Genomic DNA, 18,155 nt, shown 5'->3' on the forward strand with positions numbered 1-18,155 from the left:
GTAAATTTGTTTTGCAGCATGATGAGTACAAAGGCATCGATATCACAAACCTGAACAATGGTTCCCAAACCTGTCCTGGACTGCACATTTTGGATGTCTCTCTCATCTAACTCACCTGATTTAACTCATCAGCTCATTAGTAGAGACTGCAAGACCTGAAGTAGGTGTGTCAGATAAGAGCAACATACAAATGTGCAGTGCTGAGGGTCCTTTTGGGAACCACTGGTCTAGAACTACAATAACCATCATGTTTACACAGCGCACACAACACCTCTGCACTTACTCACGATTTCTCTCACCATACGGACAGGAGAGCTGTCAGTCATTACATGGGAAAACAAAGTAACTTGCATTACTTATTTGAGAAAGTAACTCAGATATCGTGCTGTAAATGTAAAAGTAATGCATTACTTTACTCACTACACAAGTAGTCTAATTACATAACTTGTGTTAATGTGTTACCACCAACACCGGATGTGACGTCTGAGGCAGCAGCTGGTGTGGACTGTTTTCTAAAAGAGAAGGTGCTTAGAAGTTATTCAGAAAATCTTCAGTACTTGTTGCCACAAACCTGCCTTTTTTACTTTTATATGTTTTACTTTGCACTAGTTTTATCGACTGTTTATCCAGTAGTCTGCTGCTCAATTGGAATAAACAAGTGCCGTATAATGTGTTGTGTAAATAAAGCCACGAGCAGGTCTAGATCAGAGAGAGATCAGAGAGAGCTTAAGACTGATGAGCATCAATACACTACCTGCTACACCCTCTCCAGCCTCCATGATCTGCACATAAACACATCCACTGAGCGGTATGATGCAACCTGACCGACAATAAGATATCTTGCATCTCTATTCCTATGCGCAAACAGCTGGTTGAACAGGAGTCCACGGTCTCTAGGCTGCAGTGCGAGCTACATGAAGCAGAGCAGCAGAGGAATCTTCTGGCCTCCAGAATATCTGAGCTGAACTGTGACATCCAGCATCAGGAGAAAGAATACAAGCGGCTCACAGAGCAACAAAGAGCAGAGCAGGACGAGGTACAAAGCACCACATACTTTGGTAAAACAGTGTCTTGAAAGGCTCCTGTAGAATAAAACCTGTCTGTGTGGTAGGTGTCCAACAGAGATGAGACGATTCTGAGACTGACGGCAGACCTGCGGGCTGCTCAGGAGAGTCTGACTGCTACACGAAGAGGAGGTGAGAAAAACCTGTCAATCATTTGGTCCGCTCACTTTTTCTCCGTTTTTTTAAAGGTATCTTTTATGTACGCACATTAAAAATATAGTCACCTACACTATTTTACAAGAGTTTGGGGTCAGTATGACTTTTTAGTGTTTTTGAAAGTTTCGGCCCCACTATGTATTAGGTGGCCTTAACTACTATACTTGCATCAAAAAATAAATACAGTGCACTTATTGTGTATTGCAAAACACATTTGCTGCTATTGAAGTGGGATACGGGTAAAGTTAGCGGCAGGTTTGGTGGTATGGGTAGGTTTAAGGGTGGGTTAAAGTGTAAGGGATGGGTCAACGGTGTAAATATAAATGTAATTACATGCAGGTATTTTTAAAAATATAAGTACAATGTAAAAACATGCACGTACTTAATAAGTGCATTGTATCAAATGATCAATTTAAATGTAAGTACATAGTAGTTAAGGCCACCTAATTTAAAGTGGGACACCAAAGTTGCATGTATAAACAGTAAAATACAGTGAAAACTGTAAAATTTTGAAATATTATTACCATTTAAAAGAACTGTTTTCTTTTTAATATATTTTAAAATGTAATTGATGGTAAAGCTGATCAGTACCCCAGTCTTCAGTGTCACATGATCCTTCTGAAATCATTCTAATATGCTGATTTGCTGCTCAAGATACATGTTTGACTGACTGACCCCATTTACTTTAATGTTTACGTTCATGTTTGAACGTTTTTAGCATCCATTGGAATGAATTAAAAACGTTCGCTCTGCTCCACGCCATTGGACACGCTCCTCAACATTGTGAAGTCTGTCAGGCATCATCTATCGGCCCAACCCTAATTCACACACTGATCAGAGAAAACTGAGCATGTGTTTATATGTATATCACTTTTAAAAACAATGGTGTACTTTACTTTTAAACTATTTTCACTCAGAAATTGCTAGTACATTTCAAATGGCAAGTAATACATTGAATTAAACGACTATAAGACTGAAATATTTTTTTCTTGTAAAAAGTCCTCCAGTAATCTTTTTTTTATTTACAACTTTGAAAAAATAATTTTTACAGTAAGTAAACCTGGTCGGTCACACTGAATTTTAAGAATATTGCACTGTAAAACCCGATAATTTATGGTAACTCAAACCATTTGAGGAAACCAATTGCCGTAAACCATTTAGGTTTTAAAACCAATAAGTATGAGTACTATAAACTCATATACATTGAGTTAAATTCATTTATATTTTAGTGTTGGTTTAGTCAATCATTAGAGTAAACTCAACTTAAAGATTTTAAAGGATTAGTTCACTTTCAAATAACATTTTCCTGATAATTTACTCACCCCCATGTCATCCAAGATGTTCATGTCCTTCTTTCTTCAGTCGAAAAGAAATTAAGGTTTTTGATGAAAACATTCCAGGATTATTCTCCTTATAATGGACTTCAATGACCTCCAGACGGTTGAAGGTCAAAATTACAGTTTCAGTGCAGCTTCAAAGGGATTTAAACAATACCAGACGAGGAATAAGGGTCTTATCTAGCGAAGCCATCAGTCGTTTTCAAAAAAAATGTAAATGTGTATGCTTTATATAAACAAATGATCACCTTCCAAGTGCCTCCGCTAAAACCACATTTTCGTATTCTTCAAAAAGCTTACAGAAAAAAATGGAACTGGCACTGCGTTCGTTCTGTAAGTTTGTTTATATAAAGCATATACATTTAAATTTTTTTCGAAAATGACTGATAGTTTCACTAGATAAGACCCTTATTCCTCGTCTGGTATCATTTAAAGCCCTTTAAAGCTGCACTGAAACTGTCATTTTGACCTTCAACCGTTTGGAGGCCATTGAAGTCCATTATAAGGAGAATAATCCTGGAATGTTTTCATCAAAAACCTTAATTTCTTTTCGACTGAAGAAAGAAGGACATGAACATCCTGGATGACATGGGGGTGAGTAAATTATCAGGAAAATTTTATTTGAAAGTGAACTAATCCTTTAAGTTTATTTTATTTCTTTAGTTGGAATTCAGGTAAAAAATCTAACTAAGTCTTAACTACTGTTAGGCCGCATTTACATTACATGGTTCATGTGACCCAATTTCATTTTTTTCCTCCCATGTTGCACAGATGGTATGACCCACAAACCCACAAAGCATATGGATTATGACATTATGACAAATCTGATATGAATTGCATATGTGCACTTGCGTCTGCCATGTAAGCAGACAGATTGAATATTCCCCTGTCAATAAGAGTCATACGTCATTGAAAATGGCGCAATGGGGGACAAAGGCTCAACCCAATATTTTCTGACCTTTAAAGATGGTATTATCTGTCTGAGTCCATTGCAAATCGTGCCGTTTTTACTTCCTCTTCGGCCTAAGCTTTTCTGGGTCATTACATCTACCTTGGGTTGTTTCGCCAAGTGTTAGTGTAAATGCAGATATTAGATATGGATCACTTTTAAAAGAAGATGCAAGCTGGTTGTCAAAAAAATCAGGGCTGGGTTTCCCGATAACGTTGTCTCCGAGCGCGCTACGAAGACTCTAAAGGTAGACCTTAACTGAAGATGTACCGTTTCTAGGCGTGTTCCCCGAACTATACCTTATGAGGTTGCTTAAGGTATATCTTCTTAAGTGCGACGTTACCAGGTGCTGTCCATGGCGGCGGTGCTGAATTGGTTGATATCGATGGTTCGAGAATCGATAATTCACTCTATACAGGGGCTGCTTCACTGCATTATTTGAGAATTCAGTGTTCTTAATAAAAAGAAGCACTTCAGAAGTAGAAATTGTATTTATCAGGACTCATGGGATGTTATAAAAGTAATCCAAATTGCAAACTAAATCTATATTGTAATCTATCTATATTCTGGGGGCGCAGAGCCCTCATCAGCGTGAGTTTAAGGCGACGGTTATTTAGAACAAAGTTTTAATTCCTTGGAGACGCGTCATGCAGCTGACAGACAGGTAGGTATCGCGTTTATATCGTTTTTTTTTTTTTTTTTTTTTTAAATATTCACAAACTTGTTAACTATATCATGAATTTTATGATATATTCCGATTGTAAAATATGTGGAATGTGTTTTGTTGCGCGATGAGATTTCATGGCAGTTAGAGCTGTCGGATATACGAAATCTTCCCCGAAATACATAAAAGTATGTGGCCGGTGAACTGGGAGAAGAATAGAGTAAACTTTATTGTTTCATAAACAATGTGTATCTGATATGAATAAAACACTTCGTCAAATTATAATTGAAAGGGTTATTGTTGCAGCTTCCATAGACATCAGTGTATGGAATAACAAACTATAAATGTCTTTTTTATGCAGTAGCCTACTTAAAGGTGCCCTCGAATGAAAAATGAATTTATCTTGGCATATTAAATAAAAGAGTTCAGTCTGAAATGACATACTAGTTTCAAATCCATTGTTTCCTCCTTCTTATTTAAATCTCATTTGTTTTAAAAGACGAATCTCAACATAACACCGACTGTTAGAATAGTCGGGGTTACGCCCCCAAATTTGCATATGCACCCACGTTCCCAACATTATCATTATGAAAGGCATAGACAAGGGCAGAACGTTGGATGTGATAGCTGACATCAGTAGGTACAAGCAAGAACAACAGCAAAAAATGGCAGATGGAGCAATAATAACTGCATGATCCATGATATCATGATATTTTTAGTGATATTTGTAAATTGTCTTTCTAAATGTTTCGTTAGCATGTTGCTAATGTACTGTTAAATGTGGTTAAAGTTACCATCGTTTATTACTGTATTCACGGAGACAAGAGCCGTCGCTATTTTCATTTTTAAACACTTGCAGTCTGTATAATGCATAAACACAACTTCATTCTTTATAAATCTCTCCAACAGTGTGTAATGTTTGCTTTAACCACGCAGCATAGCCTCAAACTCATTCAGAATCAATGTAAACAATATAACAGTATACAATACTCACATAATCCGACGCATGCATGCCGCATGCATGACGAACACTTTGTAAAGATTCATTTTGAGGGTTATATTAGCTGTGTAAACTTTGTTAAGGCACTGTTTAAGGCAAGCGCGAGCTCTGGGGCGGAGAGCACGGGATTTAAAGGGGCCACAGCATATCGGCGCATTTATAATGATGCCCCAAAATAGGCAGTTAAAAAAATGAATAAAAACAAATCTATGGGGTATTTTGAGCTGAAACTTCACAGACACATTCAGGGGACACCTTAGACTTATATTACATCTTTTAAAAACATAATCTAGGGCACCTTTAATTCAAATGTGTATTTAAATGTCTGAAACCTAAAATAAAGCGCGATGAGGTTAAAAACACCAAATAGTTGTGATTCTGGATCAGCGCTAAAGCACATTTGAATTTAGCAGTGAATTTTTTGGATTTTATTCTTTGCCATAATCCTAATCGAACACTGGGTGTATTGCAGAATTATATTCGTATTGACTGTCAACAGTGATAAGGTATAGCTAAGAGTGCTCCAGACCAACCTTACGAAAGTATGACTTACAGAAGGTATTCTTTACTAAGAACATTTCGGGAAACACGTTTAGTGTTAAGATACAGCTTAAGGTATAATTTAAGAACGACGTAGAGTTAAGAAGGTTTCGGGAAACCCAGCCCTGGGCTTTAAGACCAGCCGTGCAAATGTGGCCTTATATTAGAAGTCTGCATGTGAAGGCCTCCGTGGGCCGAATGCGGGTAGGATCAAGGACACGGGCCGTCCAGTCCATCCACTCTCACTCACACACTAAAGATGGACCCGACGCCCGCTCGTCTCCCGCTTCCCTGTGCGCTCTGAGCCAAACTTTTGCATAACCTGTCAATTGAAGTAGAAGCCTGTGCTGGTTTATTTATACATCTCAGACTGGTCAGTTATTTGTTTGGCAGAGTGTCCTTGTACGTTATAAATGGGACAAACCTGTCACTTCGGTGCTGACTGGATGTTTTGAGTTCTTTGAGAGATTTTCTTTTTCATATTTATTAATTTATTTTGACTTTTTTCAGAGCGAGCGAGCAGTGAATAATGCATTGGATTCTGCTCCATGTACTGTTTTTATCATTAGCATTCAGCCCCAGTTATCTTCCGAACTTATGAGTGCCTGTGAAATGTTTGTGATGTTATTTATTTATGTTGCCCTCTCAATTATTCATTTGTTTATTTATTCATGGCAGAACTAACTGCAATTGGAAAATTCATTTTTGCTGAAGGGCACATCCAACCCCCCACCACACCTCAATCCGCTCCCCCTCTTCTTGCATGAAGGTTTGTTAGTAACTGCTTCATGTGGCATTTCCTAAGACTCAAGGGGAGATGTCATTTTAATCCAAGCAGACGGCTGAAGAGACAGACACAGAGAGAAAGAGAAAGAGAGAAAGAGAGTACTCCTTCAGAAAAAAAAAACTTTGTACTATAGGGGTGATGGTGCAGGATTATAGAGAGGCATGTAATGAAAGAGGGATGAATTTGAGAGGCCGTATATATCCACGGCTCTACGTGTCTCTGTGCCACAGCCGTGCTTCATGCTGAATTCCCTCAGGCTCCTGTGCTCTTCCTGCTTTTTTTGGCCATATTTGTTTATAAAAAAAATATGGCTTTATTATACTTATATCAGCTCCCAGTTGCATAAACATAGCCAATATGTTAAGACTGTGTCTTAAGTACTAGTATGACCAACTAGTGATTAGTCATTGGCAATCAGTGTTACTTTTTGGTTTCAAATTATACCATTCTACGTTTTTATGTACTTGACTGAAAACATTTATGAACAGTCTTAAAGAAAAAAAAATGTGATGACTAACTTGTAAGACTAGTCTTAGCAGTTTATGCAACCGGCCCCAGCAGATGTCAATAAAGGTAATCTCAACTTAATTTAACACAGTTTACCTTGCTTAGATCTTTTCCACTGAGTAATATATACTAAATATTGTATACTACTATTATATACTATGTATATTAACTACCAGTCAAAACTTTCGAACAAGTATGTACTCTTTTTTTATTATTATTATTATTTATTTTATTTTATTTTTTTACGTTTTTGAAAGAAGTATCTTATGCTCACAAAGGCAGGGTTTATTTGATCAAAAATACAATAAAAACAGTAATCTTGTGAAATATTATTACAATCTAAAAAAAAAGTTTTTTATTTAATATATTTTAAAATATAATTTATTCCTGAGATGATAATGCTGAATTTTCAACATCATTATTCCATGCTTAAGTGTCACATGATCCTTCAGAAATCATTCTAATGTGCTGATTTGCTGCTTTTATAAATTGTTATTGGTGCTCAATTATTAATAATGGTTCTTATTATTATGTTATTATGAATGCTGGAAACTGTTTAAAATATTTGTGGAAACTTATACAAGTTTATATATATATATATATATATAGAGAGAGAGAGAGAGAGAGAGAGAGAGAGATTTTTTTTTATTTATTTATTTATTTTTTTTAAACTTACCCAAACATCTAGAAGCTGGAATGATTTCTGAAGGATCATGTGACAGAAGACTGGAGTAAAATTCAGTTTTGATCACAGGAATAAATTACATTTTATAATATACTAAGATAGAAAATGGTTCTTTTAAATTGTCTGAATATTTCACAATATTACTGTTTTTACTGTATTTTTGATCAAATTAATGTAGCCTTAGTGATCATAAGAGACTTCTTTCAAAAAAAAAAAAAAGCTTATTTATTCCAAAGTTTTGTGTGTGTGCATGTGTGTGTGTGTGTGTGCGTGTGTGTGTGTGTGTGTGTGTGTGTGTACGCATTATGGTTACATTATGGATTTGCTATACTTTTGTCATGATCACAAGTTGGAGTGCCCTATTTAGCCACCAGAGGGCACTCCAACCCGGACTTCATTTCCCATAAACCACTTCCCGGACTCATTATCCCGTCATTGCTTTCAGCTGTTTTGTGTTTGATCATTTGTGTCTGTCTATTTATACCCTGTTTGTTTCTGCTTTTGTCATTGAGGTTTCATTTACGGTCACTGGTTTCTCTGTTCTGTTTTCTATGTTTTGTATGGACTGTTCTTTGGATTTTGACCCTGCCTGTTCTGGATTACGTTTTGGATTACCCCATTAAAAGCTGCAAATGGACCTTACCTGTTTGTCTCTGTGCCTAACGTGACAACTTTATTATCTGCTACCAATAATCATAATACCAATGAATCTCAGCTAAATTTAACACAGTTTACCATGTAGTTCCATATTTATTATTTAGTAATATTTATTTACAGATTTTTCCCTAATACCATGACCGAAAATGCATAAAGCAGAATCCAGAGATTCCAACTAGGCTAAGATGAGTCATCCTGCCCTCTAGACACTGGCACTGGCTTTCAAAAACCCATATTACTTGACCATTAACATACATTTAATTTTGTAATTGTGTGGCTGTGGCGTGTGTTTAGCTCGCAGAGCAGATGCAGGAGGTCACGTCCAGGAGAGAGGAGGTTGTGGCCCTGCAGAAGGAGTTGAACAGTGTTCAGGAGATCCTGAAACAGAGAGAGGAGGTGATAGAGAAGAACAAACACAACACGACACAGCTCCAGCGAGAGACAGACTCTCTTTACAAACAGGTAAACACTAAAAATCACAAATTGGCCATTCTGGGTATTGAGACCTGAAATAAAATATGGAGTAAGCATGAGTTTGGTCGTGTTGTTTCTGTGTGTTTAGCTGAAGGGTGTTTGTGAGGTCTCCGGTGAGCGCTCTCACATGTAATATTTCCTGTCTGCTGCATCGACAAACCTCACATAGGCATGGAATTCCAATTAACTCCCTTTAATTAGGCCCTCACTTGCTCATGGCACAGTTCCTTCATTTATTTTAATCTTGTTTATGCACCTTGATTGTTTCACAATATAGATTTTTTTAATTAGGGAAGATTGATTAAATTGCATTGATTCTCTGTCCTTATTAAAATGAACCCCCACCCCCCCACTCTACTCTCACCAACCAGTGTTATTTTTCATAATTAGTGGCTGTGCCTTCAGCTTGGCTTTAAGTGTCTGTGTGTGTTATGAAAATAATGTTTATCATACTTTATTACAGTATCTGAAAGACTGTTGTATTGGCAACCACTTTATGAGCTAGTGGAGGTTTTATTAGAAGGTTGTGTGCTTTTTATTTGTCGCAGTTTCCTACAGAATTGGTCATAACTACATCAATAATTCTGTATTTCTTTCGTTTTGTTACGTTACGAACTATTATTACATGTTTGTGATGTTGTTTAGTGGTCACATGACATGCAAGTAAATAGATATGATATTTGATCTTTTATTAGTAAGTGTTTTATTTCGGATTTTTTACATTTTCTAATTTATTTATTTAATTTAATTCATTTATTATGTTTTAACTCTAACTTATAAAAATAAAGTCAGAAATATATTACTGTTATAAATTATAATTAATAATTATAATTATGTATGATTAATTATAATGAATGTTTGATAAATAATAATTTTGATTTACACTACAAGTTACAATATTAATATTTATGTTTTAAATTCTTCATGTTCAAACCCTCGAGCTTTAAATATTTCAAATCCTTCAAACTACAACAGCTTAAGGCCCGTTCACATCAAAGAACGAATAACTATATAATGACTACAGCGAATAACTGTAGCATCTACACCAACGCTCACTAAAGTTCTGTTTATTATAAGCACGCACTGCAGATGTTGTCTGTCACCAGTGTTGGAGGTAACGCGTTACAAGTATTGCGAATTACGTAATCAGATTACTTTTTTCAAGTAACTAGTAAAGTAGAGCTTAGATTCTCTGCCCGAGCCCGAGCCCGAGCCCGGACTCGACATATATTTCCCGCCACCGTCCTTGGGCCGGGTCGGGCCAGGCCCTTGATAAAGCACGTCATGTGTCATGCGCAGCGTCTCGTCCACTTGCACTTGCAGTCTCGCACGCGTGACGCATCACACCTGCTGTGCATGCTGTACTATTCAGTAGCTTAAGTGCAACATGGAGCTTGAAGAAGCAAAGAAAAAAATTAAAACAGGAGAATTAATTTTGAGCAAGTTTGGAGGAAAATCGGAGGTATGGAAACATTTTAAACTAGTCGTGGGGAGTGACAACATATTTGTTGGCTTTGTCTCGTGCATTAAATGCGGCACGCTGCTCGCCTATGACAGCAAAAAAATGGATTTCTGAATAAACAAACAACGCAGTTTACATGCTTCTTCCTTGTCGTATTATTCATTAAGATAATAATTAATAAATGCACGCACAATTATGAACTTGATAAATGTTACAGATATGTTTTACTATGCACAAACAAATGCCTTTCAACTTACATGTGCAAAATTCAGAATTAAATGAATGTGCTGCAGTTTGTACAAAAAGAGTCTGTAGTAGCCTACGTGTTTTAGCCATTAAATAAGCACATTTAGTTTCAAGTTTGTTAAGTTTTGTTTTGAAGAAAGATTTTCTTTAAAGTAAATTTTGTTTAGTATAAATTGTATCTTAATTTTAATCCATTTTTCATCAACCAATTGCCTGGATTTAATACATAAAAAGCAATATAGCAGACAATATAATAATGACATGGAGGCGCCGGCGCGGCCACGGTCACACTTACACCATTTGAAACGCGTAACACACGCTTGTCACCTAATTTACAAATGCACATCTTGCTTGTTGCTCACACACATATTATGTTGAAATAACAATATGTTGAAGTAACATTATTAATAATAATTAATCTTTAAGAATATTTGATTGAATGCTGAATGTTGTGCTTGTTCAATTTAATAAAATTAAAACTTTATGATAATTATGATAATTGAATATTTAATATTGAGTGGCCAATTTGTGCTCATTTATTAATATTATTTATATAATATATAACTGCGCAGCTCCCCCCTATAGCCTAAATGATCTAGCACACCAGCACCTGCGTAAAAAAAAAACCGGGAGCCGCCCCTGGTTATAACGGTCCACATTAAAAATGGTCAGGGTTGAAATCTGACTCAGGCTCATAATTACAGTGAACGTGTCGGGCCGGGCCGGGCTCGGACACAACGTGCTCGGGCTCGGGTAGGGTCGGGTTTGATTAGTTGGGCCCGATCTAAGCTCTATAGTAAAGTAACGCTTTACTATTACATTTGGTGGGGGAAAACAAGTGACACGTGAAGGCCAAGTATGGTAACCCATACTCTGAATTTGTCCCCTGCATTTAATCCATCCAGTTAGTGCACACACATTAGGAGTAGTGAGTAGTGAACACACACACACACACACTGCAAACTGTGGACACACACACCGGAGCAGTGGGCAGCCATTTTTGCTGTGGCACCCGGGGAGCGATTGAGGGTTGGGTGCCTTGCTCAAGGGCATCTCAGTCATTTCCTTCCAGTATTGAGAATCAAACCCACAATCTTCGGGTTACCATTCTGACTCTCTAACCATTTGCCCACAAATGCCCCTTTTTTACACAAAGTTGCTGCATTACTTTTTCAAATAAGTAACACAAGTTACTTTTTCACTTTTATTGTGAAAGATTTATATATAAAAAACAAAAAAAAAAAAAAACAATACAATAAAGCATGTCCAGCAAAAATAACATAATATTGCTTTCCATAAAAAGTAACTAAGTAATACAATCAGTTACTTTTTCAGGGAGTAACGCTATCTTACAATGCGTTACGTTTAAAAGTAACTTTCCCCAACACGGTTTAAATGCTTGTGCTCTTTAAAGCTGGGTGGATTATTTTTGTCTGGAAAAGTCATTATGAAAGTGATTCCAACAAAGTAGTTTGTCTGTGTCATTATCGTTATAGTTGGGGTTGGACAACTCTCGCAGATTTAGAACGATTATTAAAACTTTATAGTTATCATTATAGTTATCATCCTTGATGTGAATGGGCTTTTAATGTCTTTAATGTCAAATTTTGCACTGGCAATCAAAACTGATTTTCTTTACAAAATGTCAAAATGTATTTTCTTTCATGGTGGCATTAGATTATAATAGCAGATTGTTGTAACAGCAAACGCTGACTGTGTAACACTTGAGGTCCTCAAGAAGATTCAGTGCCGCCACAGCGAGCATCTCAACCTCTGCTGTCTGCTTCACCTGATAAACACTTGATGCTGATCCGTAGAATTTTTAATCATGAAGCGAAGCCCTTTTAATTTTGATCGATGACTCCGTTTATCCTTTACATAACACATTCCCATCTCTGTTCTTCCCCTCCACCTCTCTCAGCACCCCTCCGCCTGGTATGAAAATGATATTAGAAACTAAATGAGATTTGAAATTGTGTGTTTGACAAGTGACTTGATGACAGGGTTTTATTGCAGGGCCTGATCCATGGAAATTTTATGCTAATAACACTGCTGGCCAACTGATGTAGTACGAAATTAATCAGTGGTGGAAAAGAGAGAGAGAGCTCCATAAAAAGTGTGTCTCCCCTCCCTCTCTGTCTGTCTGTTGGAGTCTCATCTGAAATAGCCATGGGCTGTTGTCTGTGTGATGAGTTTGCGACTGAAATAGGGACTTAGAAAATTACACTGAGTTTAGCACTGATTCATGCTGTAATGCCGCCATGCAGCACACTGCTGTCAACTCCCTCCAAGGACTCAACAAGGTGCACTCAGTAATTTGTTGTTTATGTTGCCTTGGCCCATATGTCATCTTGGGCTTATACTGACACCTAGAGGTGTGGATGCAGTGTCACGCAAAAGCTTTTAGTTAATAATGCCATTATTGTAGAAATGCACTATTCTTAGCGAGCCATGATTCTTTTATGCTGCGAGAGAACATGTCCAAAACTAGGGGTTAGAGAGATAAAGTGAGTAGATTTGGGGATAGATAGCTGGTCATGTGAACATGTCGGCCCACGACCTGCTCCGTGTAAAACAAAACATTTTATTCGGCTACTGATATACTGTAACTGGAGTCTTCAGCTCATTTTTCAAAAGTCCTATTATATGAGCCAGCTTGCATTTACTTCTCCGAAAGCATCATTCAGCTGTCTCAAAACATTTCAACAATATAGTGATACAGAAATCTGTAGTCCAGAATATTGTCTACTTTTCATTATTACTATTATTAATAATTAATACTAGTAAGAATTGTATTATACAGTAAAATATTTATTTATTGTTGTCTTTTTGGTCATTTTGTGGTTAAAAAAAACCCAATAATCATGATGTACTTATGTAATTGGCATTAAGAGTACAAATAAATGTTATTAATAATAATAATAATAATAATAATAATATTTTTTTATAAAATTTTTCCCCCTTATTTATTCAGTATTGCATGGGCTTGCAAGGCTGACTAGGTTAAACCCTCTATATTTCATTAAATGCAACTGAATGACAAATTTTTGTTCCATTGTTCCATTGTTTTGTTCCATTGTTCCAAAAGTTCCATTGTCTCATGTTAGATTAACTTTATATTTGGAATTACATTCAAAATGTACATTATAAGCCAACCAATCTGAACCATGGAATTATAATAATAATAATAAGCTGCGAGCAGCAATTATCGGGGTTCAGGTGCTTTAAGGTCTTTAAACACTTGCATAAAAAGGTATAATGTTTTAATTAGCAAGCCTGTAACCATCTTGATCATAGATGGAAAGACCATTTACAGCCAATACAGGAAATATATGGTTTATAAAGCTATCAAGTTATCAAGGTTAAGCCAAAAACCTAAGACTAGTTCAGCAAAGTTGTTCTTTGAAATAATCTCCAATATTTAATGAGCAATTCAATGGACAGTGGTGGTAAAGTTGCTCAGAATGAGGAGTGTCATGGGCGTGTGTGAAAAAAATTGCGCAATACACAATCTTTTATGCACGTGAAAAACATGAAGGTGCCCCCCGGTGGCTGATTTCTTTCAAATTTCAAACAGGCCCAGCGAGTTTTGTTCCGGTTGGCCTCCGTTAACCTAGTCTGATAACTGCTTAAACCTCATTGGCCGACGGTGGACATGTTTTTTGAGATATATCAATGTCCTCATAGATAAGCATGGCATTTTTAGGACAAATCGAAATTTCAACTTTTTTGATAATTATTGACAATCAGACTCCAGTGAATCTTGCTGCACTGGTTTGTTTCCAATCAGGCCAAAAACCTAAAGGTGATGATACACGGGGCAACTTTTTGAGCAATGTTGCCAACTCAATAAATACTTTATTATGAACACTTGTTAGGCACTTTATTTCAACTTTTCAAATATTTTCTTCATTTTTATTAAAAATAAATGCCTTTCCGATCTGATTTGTGACAGGAAAAGGGAGAAGAGTGAGTTCGGCAAAAGGCGGATTCGAACCCGCGTCGATCGCATCAAAAGCTATTCAAATGTCAAACGCCCTACAGCCTACGCTACTACAGACGTTGAAAAATCCCGTCTTTTTAGTATTTAACTGAAATCATTCAATAGCTTCATTACAGCATACACACATTACTTTCGGATAGTTGTTGGTATTTTAAGCAATATATGAGGTAAATTCCCTGTTTTGGGTTAACCCATGACAACTTACTAGCGTAAAAAAATAAAAGTTCACACTCCTTTTCTCCGCTCCACTGCCGCTGAGAGGCCGCCATCTTGTTTGAATTTTTTCTGAAATCTTCGAATCGGTCACGTGATCGGCTGCTAACATTCTGATTGGAGGATCTCAAAAAATTGCCCACGACCGATCTAACGTATCCAGATATATATTTGTTGCTCATTCTCAGTGGGAAAGTGCCCAAGCAACGTTGCTCGGCAACATTGCCCGGCAACATTGCTCAAAAAGTCGCCCCGTGTATCATCACCTTTAGACTAGATCGCAAAAGTAGGTTTTTCAAAAAATCCAAAATACTTGAAAATTTGATTTTGTTAATTTTGTTCATCTTGATTCAGGGATTCTAACAATATAAGACATTTGAGCCTACGCCTAACGGTTTAGGAGTTATGAGTGATTTTGTACTTTTGACTGCTGTAACGCCACCGTTAGGCCAATCAGGGCGAGCCTTGGTGACGTTGTAGACGGTGTGAGTACTACCAAAGTCCCTTTAAGGCAAGTCATTTCACTCGGCGGCCATCTTTGAAACACCTCTCGGGCATCCTGGGCATCATGCAATCTCTTTGAATGGGAAAACATCAAATTCTCCAAAACTGTTCGCCAACCTTACAATTAAATTTCATATTTGAAATCACCAATGAAATCTAACAACAACCGGCTCATAAATTTAGTTTCTAAACGCTCAAATCATGACAAAAAAACCCTGTATTTTTCAGGCTGGATCAAGCTAATGCGCATGCGCAGACCTAAATGCGTCTGACTGTTTCTATAGAAACCGGTGATTCTAACGGCCGCTGCAGTGACGCGATGACTTTACCAGTCGGCGATTGGCTCTTATTTAGAAGGCGGGACTTATTCCGCCATATTGCGCGTTACACTTTCTCCCTTTCAAAACAATACGAGTGACACGTCTTGTGTTATTCTATAGTCTTTGGTACTACCAAAGTCCCTTTAAGACAAGTCATTTTACTCGGCGGCCATCTTTGAAACGCCTCTCGGGCATCCTGGGCATCATCCAAAGCTGTTTGCCAAGCTTTCGATTAAATTTCATATGAAATCTGACAACAACTGTCTCATAATTTTTTTTCCAAACGCTCAAATTATGACAAAAAAACCTGTATTTTTATGCTGGATCAAGATAATGCGCATGCGCAGACCTAAATGCGCATCTCTTGTGCCTCATTTCGGAGGCGCGCGTCTGACTGTTTCTATAGGAACCGGAGCTTCTAACGGCCGCTGCAGTGACGCGATGACTTTACCAGTCGGCGATTGGCTCTTATTTAGAAGGCGGGACTTATTCCGCCATATTGCGCGTTACACTTTCTCCCTTTCAAAACAATACGAGTGACACGTCTTGTGTTATTCTATAGTCTTTGGTACTACCAAAGTCCCTTTAAGACAAGTCATTTCACTCGGCGGCCATCTTTGAAACACCTCTCGGGCATCCTGGGCATCATGCAGCTCCTAAGCTGTTTGCCAAGCTTTCGATTAAATTTCATATTTGAAATCACCAATGAAATCTGACAACAACTGTCTCATAATTTTTTTTCCAAACGCTCAAATCATGACAAAAAAAAATGTATTTTTATGCTGGATCAAGATAATGCGCACGCGCAGACCTAAATGCACGTCTCTTGTGCCTCATTTCGGAGGCGCGCGTCTGACTGTTTCTATAGGAACCGGAGCTTCTAACGGCCGCTGCAGTGACGCGATGACTTTACCAGTCGGCGATTGGCTCTTATTTAGAAGGCGGGACTTATTCCGCCATATTGCGCGTTACACTTTCTCCCATTCAAAACAATACGAGTGACATGTCTTGTGTTATTCTATAGTCTTTGGTACTACCAGCCCTCAAAGTTTCAAGTCTCTACGACTTACAGTTTGGTCTGCCTGATCACTTTTGGTGGAGAATTCTGATCCTTGGAAATTTGAACAATTACAATAGGGTTTCAGCGCTACACGCTTGAACCCATAATAATTGAGAAACTGTACTTTTTCCTGTTTATATGCATTTATACGTCATATCTGTGCCTCATTTAAAAAGTCTGTGTGAATGCACCTTTTCTGTGCCACATCTGCAGTCAATTTAGTTGGCCAATCAGGCATCCTCAAAGGTTCAACTGTCCACATTTTTCTTGTGGTTGTCGAGCCTTTTCTCAACTTTGCCACCTTTTTCTAGCTTTCATCAACTTAAGAAACATTCATATTCTCTCCTTTCCTCTGCTTTCTTGCTTCATTTATCCCATTCATCTGTCAGCAGTTTTCCCACGTGCATGTCCGTGCGCCTCCTCCCGGCTCGACTCCAAGGAAACAGAAGCGTAGGTGAATCACTAATGGACTCATTATCAGGTCCCACTCGTTTAAAACAACACAATTAGTGCTGTATTCTTAATGATGCTTGCAAAGGGAAGTTCAGTGCACTGAGGAGACTCCATCCAGGGCCTTCACCAACCTAATAAATCACGCAAGTTAACTCACAAAACTAATATACCGCATGTGTGTGCGCACGGTAGTCTGTGTGATTTATTATTTTCACCCTGCGAGACATCTGTTACAGTGCTCCTTATTTTTGTAATGCATCATCAGCCAGGGGAAAAAATAATATTATCCAATCTGGGATTGGCTCTCTCTGGAGTCTAATAATCTAATGTAGAGCTGCTATCAGTGAGCCACCACAGACACGCTTCAGGGAGCAAACAGGCTTCGGTGATTTCTGTCTGAGAATCTCTAGCATTCATTATATATATGCCAGCGTGTGACTGTAGAAGTGAGTCTGTAAATACAGAGTTATAACAGGATGCTTCTGACTCTAAATTATGTTCAATGAGCTGCATTTGAGGTGTACTAATACTAATTAAGGAATATCACACTCAAGAGTTGTACTAAATAAAAGAACAGGTAATTGTTGCGAGTGTGATGTTGCTTTTATACAACAGTCCTGTGCAGAGGCGTTGTGTGAGCTGTCTAAACATGATGCTTATTGTAGTTCTAGACTAAATGTGAACATGCATTTACTCATCTCACTTGCAGAAAAACAGATTCAGTATTCCTCAAAATGAATAAAATCTGTGAAGTGCAAACTCAGAAAATTACGCAAATCTGCAATAATTAAAAATGTTAAATAATACAAGTATACTTTATGTATTTAATCTCACTTTATTAGCCAATGTCTTTGTTGCTGACCTTTGATGATTCAATTAAGCCGTACGAATTAGCAAAAATGACTTTAGATAAACATCACATATTATTTCGTCCCACACATTTAACATGTAAACATAAAAAAAGATGTATCACTTGTGCAGCCTTGTCTCTCACAAAATGAATGTCCATTTTTTATACTGTACATTATAATGTTCTGATTACAAAATTTAGATTATTTTAGTTTTTTTGTGTTT

At 37.4% G+C, this 18,155-nt stretch overlaps 2 protein-coding genes across 13 annotated transcripts in view; both read left to right on the forward strand.

Annotated features, from left to right (window-relative positions):
* The window catches only part of LOC125265701 (trichohyalin), a 195,688-nt gene extending 194,682 nt beyond the window's left edge, over positions 1 to 1,006 (forward strand). For all 12 annotated transcript variants that reach the window (XM_048186072.1, XM_048186075.1, XM_048186079.1 and 9 more), the window contains one exon: positions 869 to 1,006. The gene's annotated coding sequence lies outside the window, so the exon portion shown is untranslated. The remainder of the gene's footprint in view (positions 1 to 868) is intronic.
* Positions 857 to 18,155, forward strand: part of LOC125264079 (polyamine-modulated factor 1-binding protein 1-like) — a 72,951-nt gene continuing 55,652 nt past the window's right edge. The window contains exons 1-5 of the mRNA XM_048183324.1: positions 857 to 1,036; positions 1,112 to 1,196; positions 3,221 to 3,231; positions 3,329 to 3,331; positions 8,641 to 8,808. Of these exons, the coding sequence (XP_048039281.1) occupies positions 857 to 1,036; positions 1,112 to 1,196; positions 3,221 to 3,231; positions 3,329 to 3,331; positions 8,641 to 8,808 (447 nt within the window). The remainder of the gene's footprint in view (positions 1,037 to 1,111; positions 1,197 to 3,220; positions 3,232 to 3,328; positions 3,332 to 8,640; positions 8,809 to 18,155) is intronic.

Source organism: Megalobrama amblycephala, linkage group LG3, assembly GCF_018812025.1.
Source record: "Megalobrama amblycephala isolate DHTTF-2021 linkage group LG3, ASM1881202v1, whole genome shotgun sequence".
Taxonomy (NCBI): Eukaryota; Metazoa; Chordata; class Actinopteri; order Cypriniformes; family Xenocyprididae; genus Megalobrama; species Megalobrama amblycephala.